Source organism: Notothenia rossii, assembly GCF_949606895.1.
Source record: "Notothenia rossii genome assembly, chromosome: 12".
Classification (NCBI taxonomy): domain Eukaryota; kingdom Metazoa; phylum Chordata; class Actinopteri; order Perciformes; family Nototheniidae; genus Notothenia; species Notothenia rossii.
Genome location: NC_136911.1, coordinates 5039195 through 5058694, shown reverse-complemented (window position 1 = coordinate 5058694; position 19500 = coordinate 5039195). Strand labels below are relative to the sequence as shown.

The following is a 19500-nucleotide window of genomic DNA, read 5'->3' as shown; positions in this document are numbered from 1 at the left end:
TAGGGAATAAGTGTGCTGTTAAAATTGGAGACAAACAAACTGAATTCTTCACCCAGAGAAGAGGTGTTCATCAGGGTTGCAATTTAAGTCCCACTTTATTTAATATATATATAAATGAACTTGCTGTTCAGTTGGATCACTGTGCTGCTCCTGGCCTCTCCCTCCTTGAGAGAGAGGTGAAGTGTCTGCTTTATGCTGATGACCTTGTTCTGCTGTCTCCTACTGAACAAGGACTACAACAACAGCTGGACATAGGAGACCAGTACTGTAAGAACTGGGCCCTGGCAGTCAATATGAAGAAAACTAATGTCATGGTTTTCCAAAAACGCCCCAGATGTCAGGAGAACAAATACCAGTTTACCATAAATAATCATATCATCGAACATAGTATGAGTTACACCTACCTCGGTTTAACCATAACAGCATCAGGAAGTTTCAACATGGCAGTGAATGCACTCAAAGAAAAAGCCAGAAGAGCTCTAAATGCAATTAAGAGAACATTTTATAATGTCCAAATTCCAATTAAAATCTGGCTCAAAATCTTTGATAGTGTGATCCAGCCGTACGGTAGTGAAGTATGGGGTCCACTCAGTCACCAGAGCTATACCCGCTGGGACAAACATCCAACAGAGTCTTTACATGCAGAATTCTGCAGATACATTTGACGTGTTCAGAGAAAAACACCAACAAATGCATGTAGAGCAGAATTAGGCAGATACCCACTGATCATTAACACTCAAAAGAGAGCACTGACATTCTTTAACCACCTTAGGTCCAGCCCCCGAGACACCCTCCACTCCAAAGCCCTCCAAAGCCAAGAGCTAACCCCAGAGAAGAGTCCCCTATGTCAGCTGGTGCTGAGGCTAGCTGCCCCCTCTCAGAGCCACTCTAACCAGTCTCTCAACAACACTGCTCTCCAAACACCAATCACAGTCAAACGCATTATAACACAATGTAAAGACAACTATTTACAACATTGGGAAGAAGAAACTAAAAGCCAAAGTAGATTAGAATGTTACCTGGCTCTAAACAGAGAGTATGAGCTGGCAGAGTATCTCTCTACTGTCAGAGATAGAAAGCAGAGACAGATCTACAGTACAGGCTCAGTGACCACAAACTGGCAATCGAAACAGGAAGACTCAAAAGATCCTGGCAACCAAAAGAGAACAGAATATGTGGTCACTGTACGACAGGTGAGACTGAGGCAGAGATGCACTTCCTCCTGAAGTGCCAAACATTCAACCAAGTAAGGAGAATTTACTGGAACAAGTTGAACTCTGTAATCCCAGGTTTCAAGGAGGTTGATGACCTCTCAAGACTGAGAGTACTCCTAGGAGAAGGAGTCAAGGCACACCTTGCTGCCCAATATGTATACACATGCCACAACCTGAGGGACAGTGAATGAGACACACACACACACACACACACACACACACACACACACACACACACACACACACGTGTTGAAATGTATTTGTATCACTGTATATATATATCATCAATAATATGTAAACATTTGAAATGTATGTTAATGTTGTTAATTATTTTGTATTGTGATGCTTTGGCAACATTGTTTAATTTAACTTTCATGCCAATAAAGCCCAATTGAATTGAATTGAATTGAATAAAGGATTTTAATAAAATGTATGCTGCACAAAGGGTTAAGCTAATCAAGCTTAGAATATGTGTGTCTATAAGTGTCTGTATGCTATATAAATCAGAAAGGTAAAACAAAAGTCATGATTTGTATTACTTTAGCTTATTTTTTATTTCCACATGCACAACCTTTGTGCTTTTAAAGTGCTACATGAAGGAAATACACGTACAACGTACTTCACAAACCATCCAGCAGAGGGCAGCATAAGTGCATGTATGTGTCCATTTGGACAAATGATAAAATAGTTGTTGCCTTTCAAACTGTCTGGGACCAAATCATTAAATTGAGGCATGTTTGTTTAACATATTTGTGTGTGCTAAAAAAGAATCAACCTTCTAGTATTGAAACACAAACCAAAGGTGTGTGTGAGGAGTGCAAGTAACTAAGTACATTTACTCAAGTACTGTAAGTAAACATGTAAGGTACTTGGAGCTTATGATACTTTAAGCTTTTACTCCAGTACGTAAAAAGTAACAATTCCTACCAAAACGTATTTATGTAAGTTTGTCAATTAACACAATATGGAAAATAATTGCAGCGTTAGAAACATGGAGAGCTGCGCCGCCATGTGGCAGAAGTCGGTATTGTCCCCTCAGATAACAGTTAAAGGATACTATAAACTCTGTTAATTGTGATCTATGCACATCAGGATTTAAATTCACTGGGATTACTCAATCTAGGTATAAGCCATTTCATTTTAAATTGCTTGCATAGGTAATTTAATCTGCCCTCTGGTAATGTGTCTGGACACTTTGTACAGTACAGTTATGGGATTAGTTTTGTATCATAAAGATAAAGCAACACTTTCTCAGAATAAAGCAAAACTATGAGTTCAAAAGAAAAAGTGTGTGATGTCACAGCTAGAGTGGAGGACAGCTTGAAATTCGCATTCAGATTTTTTTTTTAAGCTGCCATAATTCCCAAACCCTACATTCCTGAGACATAATTTATCATGACAAACGTAGGAAAACATCTCGTAGCTTGAAAAATGACAAATAATTAAGCAAAAAATAATTTCCACACTGGCGTTACTATTATCACTTGCTCAGTGTCATTTCATTTGACCAAATGTCGTTACATATACATTTAATATATTTTATTATTATCCACCTTTTTGTTTTATGTCCTTTTATTTAAAACATTCTTTGAGACTTCATCTTCTGGTTCAAATTTCAATAAAGGTAATTTGTATAATCACTCTTTTGTCTTTATTCTACATGAAAATGTTAGAGATTCCATTCAAATCTGTTGATTATTCATATCTTCCTTTAGGCTAGGAATAGTATGTCGAATTTTTAATGCTAAATGTATATCATTTTCTCACAGGATATAGAATGAAACAACACCGGTTTTATCCATTGTGTATGAATGCTTCAGCTCTTCAGACCAACATAGTAAGATGTGAGCATGTTCCTAATTGTGTTGGTATGCAGCCTAGGTCTGGTCTGTTTAATAAAGCAAATCTGCCACTTTTATATTGCAGAATTTGTTAAATTAAAGCAGTCTTAAATAGTTTGTCCTAAACATAGCAATATATGCTTTTGAAATGTAACATGTCTTTGAAAAATAATAGTATACAGTTTATATTGTGTATCACCTTTAGCTTGAAAATACATAGATGTGTTTTTTAATCTATAAAATAAATACACAGACACTATCAATCCCAAATTGGGAAATTATTTAACAGCAGCAGTGTGTTCAGGTATTAAAATATTTAAAGTTGGAATAAAGTATGAACTACACATCACAAGTATAATGCACAGCAATCCATAAGAGAAGTTCGATAGGTTCATGAAACTCCCCAGGAGACACCGACACTAACGTGGCCGAGTGGACTCTGGAGTTTGCTTCATGAGTTGCACTGTATGATCTGTGGTGTAGTGGGCTGTCACTCAAAAACTGAGTAGCCAATGGGGACACACCCCTGAAAGTCCCGCCCACCTGGGATGTTTGTGTCAAAATCTCAAACAAAAAACGAGGGAGCGCAAACGAGAAAGCTGCAGCCAGAGCAAAAGTCTGATCATTGAGAAAGAAGAAACAAGAACTGCAAACAAAAACCTATGTTAAAACAAAGAAAAAATACTTATAGTTTACATGATTACACAAATGATTTGTTTGCAACTTATAGTTTTATTTTTGAAATTTATTTTATTTTGCTTGACTTAGTTTTTTTTTCTTTTAAACTCATATTTCTGCTTTATTCTGAGAAAGTGTTGCTTTATCTTTATGATACAAAACTAATCCCATATACAGTCCAATGGTATGGACTAAGGCTGACATCTGAGCGGGGGGGGGGGGCGGCACATGACATCACTGGCTTAATAAAACACTGGAAGGTGAGTCTGTTGTTGTATGTCTTTTTACACTTTCCATTTGTATTGTCTTTTAAAGCCTAGCTGCTCTATCTCTACTCAGAAAAACTAGATTAAAGCATTGCTAGGTAACACTGAAAAAGTCAGCAAGAGTAAGCAGGTCTAACCAAAATAAACACTACCTATTTTTTCCAAGGGAAAACTAGCAGCAATAAAAGCCATTGACTTATTATTACACCAACAGTTAATTCATTTATTCTATAGGATTCATGTGTTTTATGTTGATGTATTAAATGCAGTTGGGATTTAAAGAGTAGTTTAGTCTAGATGAATACATATGTTTAAAACAAATCTAAAATACATAACCAACCCTTGGTGTAATGTAAAATATGTAATCGTGTTAGAAAAGGGCTGTAATAAAGGAAGTATTCAATGAAACCTTGCCCAGGGCTGCAGTCTGCCCCTGGATCAGTTCGGCTATAAATAGACACAGTGACTGTTCTTGGGCAGACCACTGTACTGTGTGCTGTTTGTATGTGCATGCGAATGTGTGTGTATATCTTTAAGAATTCAGCTGTAATTTGAGCCCCGGAGGAGAAAGAGAGAGGGTGCCCCCCCCCCCCCACACACACACACACACACACAGCAACGCCCCCATGGATTCTATAATCGAGCGTCGAGCTGCAGGATCCGCGTTAATGCACGCGTCTCCTCGGATGGGATCCTCGGTAAACACCGCATAGCTGCCTCCGACGCGGAGCTCCAGCCCTGCATCGTCCCCCACAAGTTGTTAGCGTGTGTGCGTATGTGTGTATGTGTGTGTGTGGAGCAAGAGGCGGGCTTCTCTTGTTTATCAAAAAATGACTCGACATGACTCGAAATACACGGAAAACGACCCTGGGAACCGTAACCGGCTGCGAGAGTGAGGCGCAGATCATCTGAATGAAAGTCAGAAGGTAGGTGATGTATTTCCTCCTCCTAGAAGGCTGGTCCCAGCCACCAGGCCAGTGTTGTTTTTCCCAACACATTTCCCGTAGCTGTGGCGTCAATTGGCCTTGTGCGTGTGCTATGAGATGCCTTGCGTAAAAGAACCAGAGTTCCCCTATAACAACATTATTTAGCGATCCTCCTCTCTAAAAGGCAATCCGGTGATGCACACGGTTATTTTCGTTTCATCGTTTCCTCTTTAAAACAGGTCCAACCGTCTTACGCAAGCGCACCTTGGTTGCATGATATGGAGCTTGCAAAACAATCTTACAGGAAAAACCTGTTAATTCCAATTCACTGGAAATACACACCACTTCCAATAAAATGTAAAGGCATTTCTTCAAAGCAGGTCCAAACTAAATCCTTATCAGACAACACTAAAACAGTGGGTGCTGGATAGCACTCATTAGTTTGGAGTTAAATACTCTAAAGTTATTATTTCCACCTTGTTATAACTAGATACATCTGCCCGAAGGACTGCTCTTTGTTTTTTGGAAATGGGATTTTCAAAATAATGGTTGTTGTGATGCCTTGCATGAGCCTTGATTGAAGGTGTATGTCCTTGTTTGTTTATTAGCACTGGTCCACCTTGATTTTGACATTCATGTTGATTCACTGATTGAAAAAAATGATAAGATCTTTGATAAAGAAACACTTCACAAGGCAAATGTGTTAGAAAGCAGATTGTTTAAGACTGCTGGTGCTTGGTTCACCATGAATCTTCTGCTGTTTTGTATCCTTAAGGCGACCTCTGTAACCATTTGCCCTTGGCAGTTCTGCATGGGAACTTGCACAACTACAACATGTGTGCACCTAAAATGACCCCACTTTGTGAGAATGGCTTTACTTATCCAGATGTATCTTCAGTTATAGATTGTAGAAGTGTTCCTCTCATAACAAAAAGTATGTGTGCCTTGCAGCATGCTACAATAAAGTACTTCGGATGCATTACAGGCAGGGACTCTGGGGAATTGGCCTTTCAGTTCCCTGATGACTTTCTCTTGGCAAGTGAGGTACACACTGTTTGTCCTCAAGCATTTATTTCGCGTAGCAAAGGAACAAAGGCTGATATAAAATAACCAAGGCCAGAGCTCCAGGGAAAAATATGTGTTTTATTTTAGGTTGCCTGTCCTGGGATATATGCTGTGCGTGGGAGATGTAAATACGTCTATAAAGTTAACGGACTTGGCTTCTTACCAAGAGCTTGCGCAGCCGAATCAGGCCATATGCAAAACAGCTCCCGGCAACACTCATAAAAACAGTTCAATGGCTGCAGAGGAACTCTCACTGACATACATTTATCGGCTGCATGCCATTGTGCATGCAGAGCTGATCACTTTTTTTCTAAATATAGATATGACGAAATAGATCTATAGCTTATTTGAGGTCAATGTACAGATTTCTTTAATACATCATTATCACTTCAAGGCCTAGTTTTAGAATCAAATAATTGTCAAGATCAAATGGATTTTATTGAACCCCCCCCCCCCTCGCTAATGACCCTTTATACCATATTCCACTCACAATTTCCAAAACATTGATTACCCGTGTCCATTTAAAAGGCTCTTACATAACAGCTGGGGTACAAGTCTCCAATAGCTGTTAGCATGCAGTACAGCTGTGTAATGTACATGTATTTCATGTTGATGATGTGATGGCAATATCTACCCCACTGGTCATGGTACATGTGTTGTGGTCTTAGAAAAGCTACAGTAAGCATTTCCAAAAATGTCAGCATAGTAAATATTATCAATGTTTATTTATTTATAGCCCAATATCACAAATGTTACATACACAATATTATATTTGATCCAACACTTAATTTGATCAAAAGCAATAACTTGCATTTACGCATACTGGACGAATACAATGAGTAGAGCTTTTGATTTTGTTTCTTTAAAATGTCCTTTTGTACACGGTGGGATTATTGCAATCCAAATAATGGAGCAGCTTTAGTGATGCTCTGACTAATGGTGTGTACAACTCAAGCACGTAATCGCCACATGGGACATTTAGTATGGACCTTTGTTCATGTTTGTAATGAGACGTAAAAAGATCCTCCAAAGGTTGAAAGAAAGCTACGTTTCAGCATTCAGTATTAGACCTGCAGCTTTTTGCTGTAGAGCTTCCTGGGGAAGAAGGTGTGTGTGGTTTTAGAAGGTGTGTGTGGTGTGAAAACACTAACTGCTTTCAGCACACGGTGTGACAGTGTGTCCTGATTCTTTGGTCTTCTTTCTGAAGACTTCCACTTCCTCTGAGAAGAGTTCCAGGAAGTAATACATAAGCGTATCTTTGCCAAAATGCAACTTAATACTTTGTAGATCCTTGTACAGGAGCTAAATATATAAAGAAGCTGATGGAGCAGAGTTATTGTTAGAAGTCATAATCACAAGTCTAATCATGATTCTATATACAAATCAATGATTTGTGCTACAAGACAATACTTGCTGACGTCACAAAGTCTGCCACGTTATCATTTTGATTTGATTTAATTTGGGTCCTACAATCATGAGACATTATTACTTGCTAATTTAAGCCAGTCAGTTACATTAATATCAACTCACAAAAAAACTTTTAATTAGTCGTTTCTTCAAGACTTCTAATTGTAATTATAAACAAACTTTACCTATGAGCTTTAATATACCTTTTATTTGTTATGACCAGTGGCAGCCTTTCTTCTAGAGTTTAGCAAGATTGGAGTTGGCCTATAATGGTATAGGTTTTGTTTCAGATGCAATTCTGAATTCAGTAATGAAACAACAGAGCATGTCTAATTTCCCAGTTATATTTCTAATTGTTTCTTTGTAGCATTTATTTATCCAGGTAAAAAAATCCCATTGAGATCAACGATCTCTTTTACAAGGGAGACCTGCCACACATTGGTTACACATGTAACAGAAATACAACAGGAAAAAAAAGGACACATACAACATAATGACAGGGGTTCCATTTACAAACTTCTTCACAAAGACAGGTACCAGAACTATCAAATATCAATTCATCCAGCTGTGCTTTAAAATGATGCAGGGGAACCAAAATGTGCTTTCAAAATGTTTTGCAGAGTGTTCCAAGCTAGAGGGGCTGCACACATAAAAGCTTTAGTGCCTAAAACAGTCCTAGCACTTGGTACATGTAATAAAAACACATCCTGGGATCTTAGGCAATAGCTACTTGCGACTCTCTGTGATATCAGTGAGCAGATGTAAGATGGTAGTTTACCCAGCATGGCTTTATAAATGAACATGTACCAATGACTGAGTCTCCGAACAGTAAGTGATGGCAGACTTGCTCTGGCATACAGGGTACAGTGATGAGTAAGTGCTTTACAATTTGTAACAAATCTCAGCGCTCTGTGATAGGCGGCATCTAACTTGATCAGGTAATGGGCAGGTGCATTCATATATATCAAATCACCATAGTCCAGCACAGGTCAAAAGGTCACAGAGACTAGCCTTTTCCTCAAGTGAGAAACAGGACTTGTTTCTGAAAAAGAAACCTAGCTTCACCCTCAGCTTTCTAAGCAGATTATTGACCTGACGTTTAAAAGAGAGACAATCATCAAGCCAGATACCAAGTTATTTATAACCGGTAACCTCTTCAAGTACTAATCTTAACCTTCTTCTCTCCCTCAGTGTGGTTGGGTGGCCATGGACCCATTCAGCCTGCTCATCCTCACCATCGCGGTGATCAGTTTCTTCTCCTTCCAGTGGCTCTTCCACTGGCTCAGCCCCTGGGTGTCCTCACGCATCAGCTCCAGCTTCCTTAGCCTCAGTGACAAGCAGAAGGTGGAGTGGAACTCAAGGTGACCCGACAAAACCGTATTATCCCCATGAGTCTTTGTTCAGGCAAACTACATATTTCCTGTAACACTTACAGTATCTCTAAATTCCACTTTTCGATGTACGGGGCAGCAAGTCACCCTCTAAAATTTAACAAGATCCTATCTCAGTCTGACAGCAAGGCCAAGCCTGTTGTTATGTCTATTGCCATTATTAAAATGTTCTTCAATGAAAATATTAAGATGCGACAGGGACACAGCGTTCACTTCATTGTCATCTGTGGTCACGTAGCTGTTTAACTGCTATCCTGTTATGGGTACATTGCAGATACAAGCCATGACAACTACGTTTGAGTAAAAATATTGAGTGTGTGTATTGAGTCAGACAGACTGTGACTTGCATGAATCACACATTTTCTCTCAAATTCATTTTATTACTCATGAGAGCACTTGTGAAAAAGAAATTGTCACATGGTTTCTGAGAAATTGAGTGACTAGCGGAGATGGATCCAGGCTATATGGATTCCCGGTGAGGCCCATGACTTTACAGATTCTAGTGAAACAGTCTTACAGGACGTGTGGCTATCACTGTGGCTCTCTGATTGATTGCTGTAGGACTGTCTCACCTCCTGAGTGACTGACCTGGAGTCTGCTGCTCTGCCTGACCTTGCAGCAGTGTTTAATCTCTTTGTCTAATTGGTCTGAATCTGTGTGCAGCCGCGACAGGCAATCAGTTGATTCGCTGTGAGAACTCAGCGCTCTAAACCACAGAGCAGCTCCAAGGCACTATTCCTGAACAAAGACAAATACTCACTGTACTCTGAAATCAGAACAAAATAATCATGGCTGTGTGTCTGGGTTGTAATTCCAGGACGGTGTCGACGTTTCACGCGCTGTTGGTGGGAATCTTCTGTCTCTACATCTTGTTCTTTGATGATCCCGTCAATGAAGACCCAGTCTGGTGAGAATTTACTGTGAATAGCATGTTTTTAACCTTTGCTTCCCATACTGTTTCACTTAATATGTCAAGGACTATTAAGTTCCAAGAAGTTTGGTTCATGGAAACACCAAATGTCACATCTGAATGCTTCCTTAGTTGAAAACTAGCCGAGTATACTGTACATGTACTGTACTTCATTTTCTTTTCTCGACTCGACTGACTTTTATTTATCACAAAAGAACTTTATTTTTGTATAGTTTGGCAGACTCTTTAATATTATCTGCCTGGTCAGGTTAACCCAGAGACACTAATGCAACACTTTTTATAGAGACCTTCAAATAAAATGATCAAATGGATTTATTGTTTTTATATAGCAGGTTGAAGACTTAAAACATTAAATTAAATCAAACTTACTGTGACAATAGGAGGGTTAACAGAATGTACAACTGGTTTACAGAACCTGAAAACATAGATACTACATACATACCTAGCATTGCTGATCAAATCAAGACCTGAGCAACCGGTTTAAGATTGAATCAAACATCTATTTTGTCGCACATGACAGCCATAGCAACAGTAACCAAGGGGGTAAATACTTGGCTCTGATTTATAGCAATGGGAATTCCCCTGAAAGTTTGGAAGAGGTTTACTTACCTCAGGTTCTTTTGAAACCATACTGCTGACATTTTCAACACCTACACATATTAAGAGCTTTAAAGGGGCCATATGATGCTCATTTTCAGGTTCATATTTAATATTGTGTGTCTCTACTGTGACATGTTTCCATGCTTTATTTCTCTTATACTGCCTGTGCTGCAGCACCTCTTTTCTCCCTCTGTCTGAAACCAGAGCCCAGTCTGCTCTGATTGGTCAGCTGGCCGGCTCTGTTGTGATTGGTTAAATGCTTAGAGATGTCTCGCCCCTTAGCCTATCATGTACAATGTGTTGGAGCGCTAGCCAATAGAAGCGCAAGTGTTACATAGTGATAGGAACTTTGGGATTGTAGCCTTTGCAGACCATTTACATTCACAGAAAAAGCACATTAGAGCCCCATTGACATGTAATCACACAAACCTTCTCAAACCAAATGTGGTTTTTTTTCAATAGGGGAGATCCTACACTGGTGAAGACTAATGTTGCCATCACAACAGGCTACCTCATATCTGGTAAGAGAAACCCTCAGTTTGCCTGGGATATGTTTGAGAAAGTAGAAGAAGATGCATGTACATTGTAAAAAGATGTTGTAAACGTATTGCTTCGATAAATCAGTGTATTCTTTATTGTGTGGGTCAGATGCCAAACAGAAGTTTAAAAATCAAACACGTTCATAAAAAACGTTAGTTTACCCTAGTCTGGTCTTCAAACGTTTGGATTACACCAGTGACGTGTTAACTGTGTTTCCCCTGTGCTTCTGTTTTCCAGATCTGCTGCTAATATTTTACTATTGGAAGGCGATAGGCGACAAGTTTTTTGTAGTTCACCACCTGGCAGCGTTGTATGCTTACTACTATGTACTGGTGAGTGCCTTATTGTCCAATAGCAGAACATGCAGGCAAGATGGGAAGGAGACAACCAAGAGTGGGCAGCTGTGTCCTGTCAGGCTTTCACCTCAGATAGCCTCCACTCACTTAGATCTATGAGTGTTGTCATGCTGCTCATATCTGGTTTAGTTGAATATGTTCAAGGCCAAATTAATAGATGACTCACACCACCAATTGTACAAACACATCAGATGAGTACATATTATGGATGTTCAAAGCCCACTTTTTGAGCTTCTTCATTTCACAGGTCTTTGCTGTTTATGTACCTGTGAGACCTAGCCCGGTCCAGCAGGAGGCGTTGTTTCCCTTCCTCTCGGCTTTCTCAAGATATACAAATATTAAGTGAAGAGTGGCCAAAAGTGCCATGTATAAACACATTTTATATGGTGCGAATACTAAGAAATGTAACTCATAATCATCAGCAGTCGTAGCTAGCAAGTCAACCATTTTTGATAGGTGGTGCAGCGTGATTGATATACATGAAATTAGCTTTATTTATTTTTTAACTGCAGGTATTAGCCTGCTGATCCTTTCTCCTTTGAAGTACTAAGAAGCTGCTTATCGATGCTCCGTTTCTATACAGTTAGCTCTTGTCTAAACATGCAGATAGTTGATATGACTCAGCATTTCTGGGCAGTGCTGTTCACTCTTGGTTCAATCTGAAACCCTCTAGGTCAACAGGATCTGTTGATAATTATTATTATGGAAATGAATGACGATGGTATTTTTTGCATGGAATGCTCAATGATGGTACTGGCTGATGACCCCCCCCCCCCCCCCTACCTTTCCCTTACACTTTCCGTGCTTTCTCTTTGTTTTACTGACCCCCTTTTTTTAAGTTGTGTGAATCTGGCGTGAGCTTAGCGCAGCTTGATGCTAATCTGTAACCACTGTGTGCATGCTGGCAGCTCTGAAGCATTCTACAAAGGCAGGGTTCTTTTATTGTAACTGTGCATGCCAACAAACAGTATTTAACTCTCAACTACTTCCCTGCCTTTCTACATAACTGGCCTTTGCCTGTCTGTTTCTGTGTTAAAATCCTAGCTCTGCCTCTTCTTTCTTCCTTAAACTTTTCCTGACATTTCCTAAAGAGGAAACTGACAAAGCCCCTCCGGCCTCTTCTGTCAGATGTACTTGGAAAGAAAACATAATTCCATTTTAGCTTTATGTTGCATATAAACCTTTAAATCCAGATTTTAAATTGTACCCCCGTCTACTGGCTGGATTTTACGGATTTGTTTTTCTTCTTAAATGAGACACATTTTACCATGTGGTTTGGATGTCTGTCTTCATTGCATTGTTAATGAGGAATATTTATTTCCCACATTTCTGTGTGCAAGTAATAATAGGATTAAATCAGTGTCACATTGTTATATTAAAAATAGGATTAAAACTTTAAATCCAGCCGTTTATTTTGAGAAACAGAACAAGCCGCTGTATCTAAAACAGATAGGATAATGAGACAAAGTAGGCCATACTGTTACTGGTCACTCGTGACTGTTCCTCAGACGAGATCTGAACTTCATGTGGGACAACAGAATGAATGCTCCGCGTTTGTCACCTCACATTACTGTACTGAACATATGGTGAAACCAGTGTAAAAGTGGTCAAAACTTGAACGTTTTCATTTTATTTTAGTTCTGTACCTAGTCAAATTTGTGTAGTTGTCTAAGTCTTATTAGTTAATGTTTTGTGTGTGTTTATCTCAAATAAATTATACCTACCCAATATGAATATTATGGGGCACACAGCCAAATTAAGGCCAAATTAACTTGGTAAATCTGTAAAAATAAAGACTTTAATCAGCCTAATGTTATGAGCTTGTTGGCATGATACGATTCTTGACTAATCAGTCACTAATGTTTGCTCATAACGGTGTTCAAATAACCGTATGATTTTTTTAAATTGCAGCATAATCTGTATGTTGTGTGTGTAGCTAAATCCATAAGACAATTTTATAACTGTAAATATTAGATGCATGCTTTCTTTTGTTACGTTTTTGTTATTGTTGCTTCTTATTTACTTCAATTGTGGCATCTTTTTCTTTCTAATATATCTGTCTGTCTGTCTCTGTGTCCTGCTGACTTTAACATAAATAGCCCCTCTTTAAACCTCCAACATCGAGTCGGGTTGTGTCATCCCCGTTCATGCAAAAACTACCAAAAGGGTTGTGTGTCATTTAGAAAATCCAGAGCAGGTCTTGATCTAGATGGGGACCTATTCCTGCCTTGTCTGCTATATGCTGTTGTGTTGCACTGAGCAGATATGATGCCCAGTCACAGTATGGACTTACCAGTTCCTAGAGGTACTAGCATGCTAATGCTTGGTGGAAACTTCATTTCATATGTTACAAACAGTGCAATGCAGATGTGTGTGTCACATAGTAAGTATGTCTTAATGTACAGCTTTTGTTTCAGCTCTGACGGTAAGTCTCCTTGTACATGCTGTGAAAGCCAAATAACCTCCAATGTAGGTTGTTTGTGGGAGAAATTGAGTGCTGTGATTTTTATCTTAGCATTGAGTTTGACCTATGATTTTTATTTGTATGATCAAGAAGTAGAGATCCAAATCCCAGCACTCAATTTCTAAAACAATCTTATTGCCGAGCCGTTAACAGATGTGTCTGATTGCAAAATATTAAAACCATTTTAGCCTGCTTTATTTAGTTAATTAAACAGGGAAGGCCATGTTTACAAGATGAGGTGTCCTGAAATCATCTTGTTTGTAAGATCATCTTCACTGTCTTTAGCAGCAGCTTAAAACGTGTGAAATTGGGATTTGAAATGGAAAATAGAGCCTTGTGGGTTATCTTATAGAGGGCTCACTCAAGGGCGTCATATTTGCTTCTGGCCATGAATTTCTTAAATTCAGCGTTCAAGTACAAACCTGCTGACGATGATCTCATACAACATGGGATTCAGGCCCTGATAAGCTAAGCCATGACTTGTAAACATATTGCTTTTCCTCTGCATGGCTTCTGATTGCTCCTTCAAGTAGTGGCTGGCTGAGTGTGTGTATGGTTGTACATTATTTGTATCAATATTTTTGCTGTGTTGATATTTGATTATTAGAATAACTGCCATGCTTTGGGTTCTTTCTTTACACTGTTCTGCTGCATTATCGATGAAAATACATGAAGGCAATTGGCAGTAGTTGGCATATGGTTCGGCATAAAGATGCATTAGTCAGTGTCACTTGAATATATGAGGTAACATGACAAGTTATATGACGCAAAACCATGTATTGCCTCACTAAAAGCAACCCCATTTAGCATTAGTATGAATGTTGCTTCATGATCTTCGGGGATGGATCCCATGATTTGAATAGTCTTTAAAGGATGAACCATTTAGATTTTTGACAGTTGGGGCCATTATCAGGCAAACAAGTCAACATTCATATATTTAATATTGAGACACATTGATTATCATAAAATATGGTCTGGAAACTCGTGCTACAAAGGGCTGAATAGATGAGGAGAATTAATCATTCTGAAGTCAAATTTAAGGACCAGTCGAAATGTAGCCAAATAATAATTGTGAGCGTGGAAGCAGAAGCCTCTTTTGTTAGATTTGGCAAGTAGGCCTGTATTTGGACTTGAGTTTCCCTCACAGTAAAAGCATGTCTTGAAATCTGAAATATCATACAGTGACTTTCAGAGCAGGCGGAGTGTGAGCTTCCTGTCTGCTGATTAAAATGACTCGGTGTCTTGTGTTTTTTTTCCCTTTCATGTTTCGTTGTCTTCCTGTTTTTACCTTGTTCTTGCAGGGCTTAGGAATGTTGCCTTATTTTGCTAACTTCCGTCTGCTTGCGGAATTTTCCACGCCATGTGTTAACCAGCGGTGAGTACCTGCTTACTAATGACCTGGGCTATGGCTCTTAAGATTAGTATCTCAATTTACAAATGTTTTGCAGTTTTATTCATTAGAAGGTTTAAAAATGGTTAGGAATAACATGTAGTTAATCTACTGGTTCTTGCATGTTGTCTTTTGATTATTACTGTAGATACCAACTCCTTGTTAATCATGCTAAAGCTGAAGTGATAGTGAGCACTCTTTCCATCATTTTATATTTGCATCTTGTTTCCTAACTCTGTGTTGTGTTCCAGCTGGTTCTTTGAGGTACTAGGTTATCCTAAGTCCTCCCGGCCCAACATGGCGAACGGTGTTGTCATGGCAGCAGTCTTTTTCTTTGTCCGCATCGCCGTCATGCCGGTCTACTACATCCGTATGTACATGGTGTATGGCACCGAGGCCTTCTACCTGGTGCCCTGGGGGGGCCGCGCGGCCTGGATCGGCTCCAGCATCTGCTTGGACATCATGAACGTTATGTGGATGCATAAGATCGCCCGCGGCTGCTACAGAGTACTGCGCTCGGCACAAAGGAGCAAAGCCGGAGCGACTCAGGAGAATGGGAAGACGGATTAAGGGAAACAAGGTGTCAGTGGTGGGAGAACTCCACAGCAGAGACACAATGACATCATTGGCAGTGTGTGGATAGCAGTTTTGACTGTCAAACCTGCGAGGTGATGTTACAGGACCGAATGTAATGAGGGAATTATTTTGGAAAGCAAGCCTACCAATGGACTGTGTAACACACTAAGCCATGGAATGACCTGTTAGCAATATGAGCATTGCAAATTTCCTCTCCACCAAACAAGGAGTTCGTCCCGAGACAATGGATTACCACAAATCGTCAAAAAGTTTACTTTTTCTTTATGCTCAGCAAAATACTTTAAAATATTTAGGTTTTTAATTTTATTATTATTATTATTACTGCTGCCTGAGTCCTGGGGTGGAAATGATGGAATATGTTGATGGTAAAGCAAAGATTCAAAGGGAACATGGGAAACATTCTCTATAATGGTTAGTGCCATACAAACATCTTTAGAGGCCTGTTGAGGAAAAGGGTGAAGCACCTCTGTTCCATCCCTCCTTTGTTGGGACTTGACTCCCACAAGATGGGATATCAAGTGCAATCACAGAGGAGAACAGTTATTGAAATCATTGAATCACTCACCCACTGGCATTAGGTTAAGAGGTTTGAATAAAAGCCAGCCTAATAAGAGGTGTATTTGATATTGTGAGTCTTTCTGCATTTGAATGGTTTGGATTAAAGTGTTTTTTCTTTTGTCTTGCTGGGGTCAAGGCAAATGGTTTTTAAACAATTAAAGATACTGTTTTAATGACAAGGAGACTGATGTATGGAGTACCTTGAAAAGGGAAACTGAATTTCACTGCAGTGTTGCTGACATTTAGCAATACAAATAATAATATTAAGGCAACACCAGATATTTAAATCCACATGATTTAATAGGAATTGGAAACAAATATCACATTGGATACACACATTTACGTTGTTGACACTGTTTGTGGAAGCCGTCATTATATTTATTTCACATCGTGCGATGCATGTAAAGGGATGCTCATTCAGAATCAGTGTTGTAGACAAAGAGCAACGGCTTTGAAATGTTGGCAGTAGATCTGGCACTCCTCCAGTTTGGTCTGACCTTAGGTTTATGTAATATTCACACTTCCTGTTTATGATATCCTCACAAATTGTTTAAATGCAACATTAGCCACAACAAGCTGCATGCGTTTACCACGACAGGACGCACATCTAGGCTATCAAACTTCATTCTGTACATGATTATAATTAATTAATTTTACTAGATTTTGAATGTTAAAATGTTAGTGGTTTGGTCAAATCAGAGACAATAATCAGTATTTTAACTGTTGATACTTCTGTATAACATTTTGCTTCTGTTCTGTGTGATTTCCAGCTGTTAAACACCATGTGCACTTCCAGAGTTATTCATGAAACTGATCAAATATTTACTGTTTTGTTTTCAGTTGAGCATTGAAAAGTTATGAGGATTCACCCCATCGTTGTTTCTTAAGCGTTATTCAACCGACAAAGCAGTTAGTCGTCGTACAACACTGAACAAATCTGTACAAGGCTTTTCAGGACAAATGTATCATTTGTTCAAATTAAAAGATGGCACTTCATAGATGATTTACAACACTTGAATTTATATTGAAAATGTATCTATGAGCTGTACATCAGAAGCTTCTGTCAAATGTGTTGCTAGTTTTCAGAGTAGGCCTTGCTATTCAGCATTTGATTTTGTTGCCTTTTTAAAAACAACTTTCGATTGCACAGTGAATATTTGTTATACCCCCACAGCACAGTTTCCCCATGTTTGATGCCTGTCTAAAGTTATCTGTTGGCCTTTGTATTAGCTCCAAATGTAAAACCAAGCGACATGTGAAGGCTGGTTGTTTTAGTGCTTTTGTTTTGTTTTAAATTCAAATTACGTGCCAGTGCTTTAGCCATTGCTTCTCCAATATACTTTATTTTTCATATCCATGAGCATTTTCAGTGCCAACCATGGTTTGTTATGTTCTCACACACCTCTCACAGTGTGATGAGGCTCAGTGAGGTTTGGCTTGGTCAAAAGTGTGAAAGACTTTTACGCCATTTTATTACAGGCACTGTTTGGAACAGGATGGACTCTGGCTATATGCTATCTCACATCTTAGATAACTGTCAGGATGTGTTCATATTTCACTGTAAATTAAAGGAAATCATAAAAGGGTTTCAGGTCCGCATGCCACTTCTGTTCAGCTGTGGCTGTATGCATGGTCTATAAGGTCTTCTTCATGCACCCTCTATAACTGCATGTGGTATTGCATGGGGATCACTGTAAACAGATATACATTTTGCAAAACAACTTTAGTTTTTTCCTTTTCTTAGTACATAATGTTTACTTAAACGTTATTCTTGTACTGTGTCACATAATGTAATCCACAGATGATGATGATGATGACAGCATCATAGAGATATTTTGTTTAATATCCAGCACAGAGAGAAGTCGTTAGGGAATACTTGAATACTAATCGGCACAGTCTTTAACAATCTGGGCAGTGCGAATAAACATGAATACTATGAGCATCTAGCATTGTATCCGTACCATTGTCTTTAATTTATTAATCCAAGAGCAGATGCTGCGGTAACAGAGAGCGCGGTGTGGTGTCGGTGTTTCTGTTCTGAATGTCGTACGGGGCAGAGATGTGAGTAGACGGAGTGTTTAGTGACATTCTATGAATGTATTGGAGAAGAGAAAATATTTGTCATTTACATTTTCACTTGTTCTTTCCAATAAATACCAAATTAACTGATGTGATGTGTTTAATTGAAGTGCTATCATGTTGAAGCTTAAAACAAATGTATTGTCTCAATTTATTTTACAATATGCTTTTTAACTAAACGCAATCTTTTTATCGTCAATAAATATTATATTAAGTATTTTTTCTTTGACAAGTGCATGGCTGACTTTTTAATGGCAGCTATAACATTGTTTAGGAGGATACAAAATCATATTTTATTTGTATTGTAATTACTTTGTATTGCATTGACTTTGGAGACAATAATCAAACTGCCACTTTACAAAGCAAAGATGATTTAGATATATTTGAAATGTGTCCCGAAATGCTCAGAAAAGTAATTAAAGATATGGATGACACTTGGGAAAGGATGGTGCATTCACTGAACACTATACATTCTGCACCATGCTGTTAAAGGAAGGGTCAATTTGTCACACAATGCCACATAAATCCTAGTCTGCTTCCTCAAGGTGTTTATGAAAGTTTCCAGTAAAGACAATAGTTGTAATTTTCCAGCTGTTGACCTTCCCTGCCACACATATGTCTTAAAAGCTGGGAGTAACAACAATGAGATCATGCTAAATGTAACAAATACATTCAATGATGCCTAACCACTACAGGTAAGGAGCACCTAGAGGGCAGTGCTGCTATGCATTTATTTAGCAAAGATTGAAGTGTTACTTTTAAGTGTTGTGTCACTTCTTTCTCTGAAAAGAGAGAGTGGAATTCCACTTATTGTAGAAACGCTGAGTGCATAGGTGTCACGTCACCTTTTAGGTAGGATAACAGATGTCCTGCACCAAACCATAAAATATAAAGTGCTCCTAAATTCTGATAGTGTTCATTTTGCAAAAAAAAGAACAGGTTGGACCAAACTCATGTTAGTTTTCTTATAATTTGATTGTTGAAATACATACATATAAGGGATTCTGTTAATAAACAATCATATGTATCAACATTTAAACAGTCACCAGAACAGTTATACATGTTGTAAATAGAAGCAGCAGCTGTAATACACTTCTAAATCCACAGACAATCATAATTGAAAGTGTATTTACGCTGCTATATGAGTAATGATGCTGGCTCCGTAGATTGATCAAAGTGCAGATATGTGGCTTCCTC

At 38.8% G+C, this 19500-nt stretch overlaps 1 protein-coding gene across 1 annotated transcript; it reads left to right on the top strand.

Moving 5' to 3' along the window:
- The first annotated feature begins 4594 nt into the window (after positions 1-4594).
- On the top strand, positions 4595-18393 carry tlcd4a (TLC domain containing 4a). Its single transcript, XM_079661750.1, has 7 exons — positions 4595-4925; positions 8589-8758; positions 9606-9695; positions 10782-10840; positions 11097-11191; positions 14981-15054; positions 15321-18393. The coding sequence occupies exons 2-7, from the start codon at positions 8604-8606 to the stop codon at positions 15637-15639; spliced, it is 792 nt and encodes a 263-aa protein (XP_079517876.1). The 5' UTR covers positions 4595-4925; positions 8589-8603; the 3' UTR covers positions 15640-18393.
- The last annotated feature ends 1107 nt before the right edge of the window (positions 18394-19500 follow it).

Excerpts from the sequence above, each read along its gene's own strand:
- tlcd4a (XM_079661750.1), top strand. The coding sequence starts at position 8,604 with ATGGACCCATTCAGCCTGCTCATCCTCACCATCGCGGTGATCAGTTTC. Across the intron at positions 10,841-11,096 it reads AACAGGCTACCTCATATCTG|ATCTGCTGCTAATATTTTAC; the intron begins GTAAGAGAAACC and ends TCTGTTTTCCAG. Across the intron at positions 11,192-14,980 it reads ATGCTTACTACTATGTACTG|GGCTTAGGAATGTTGCCTTA; the intron begins GTGAGTGCCTTA and ends TTGTTCTTGCAG.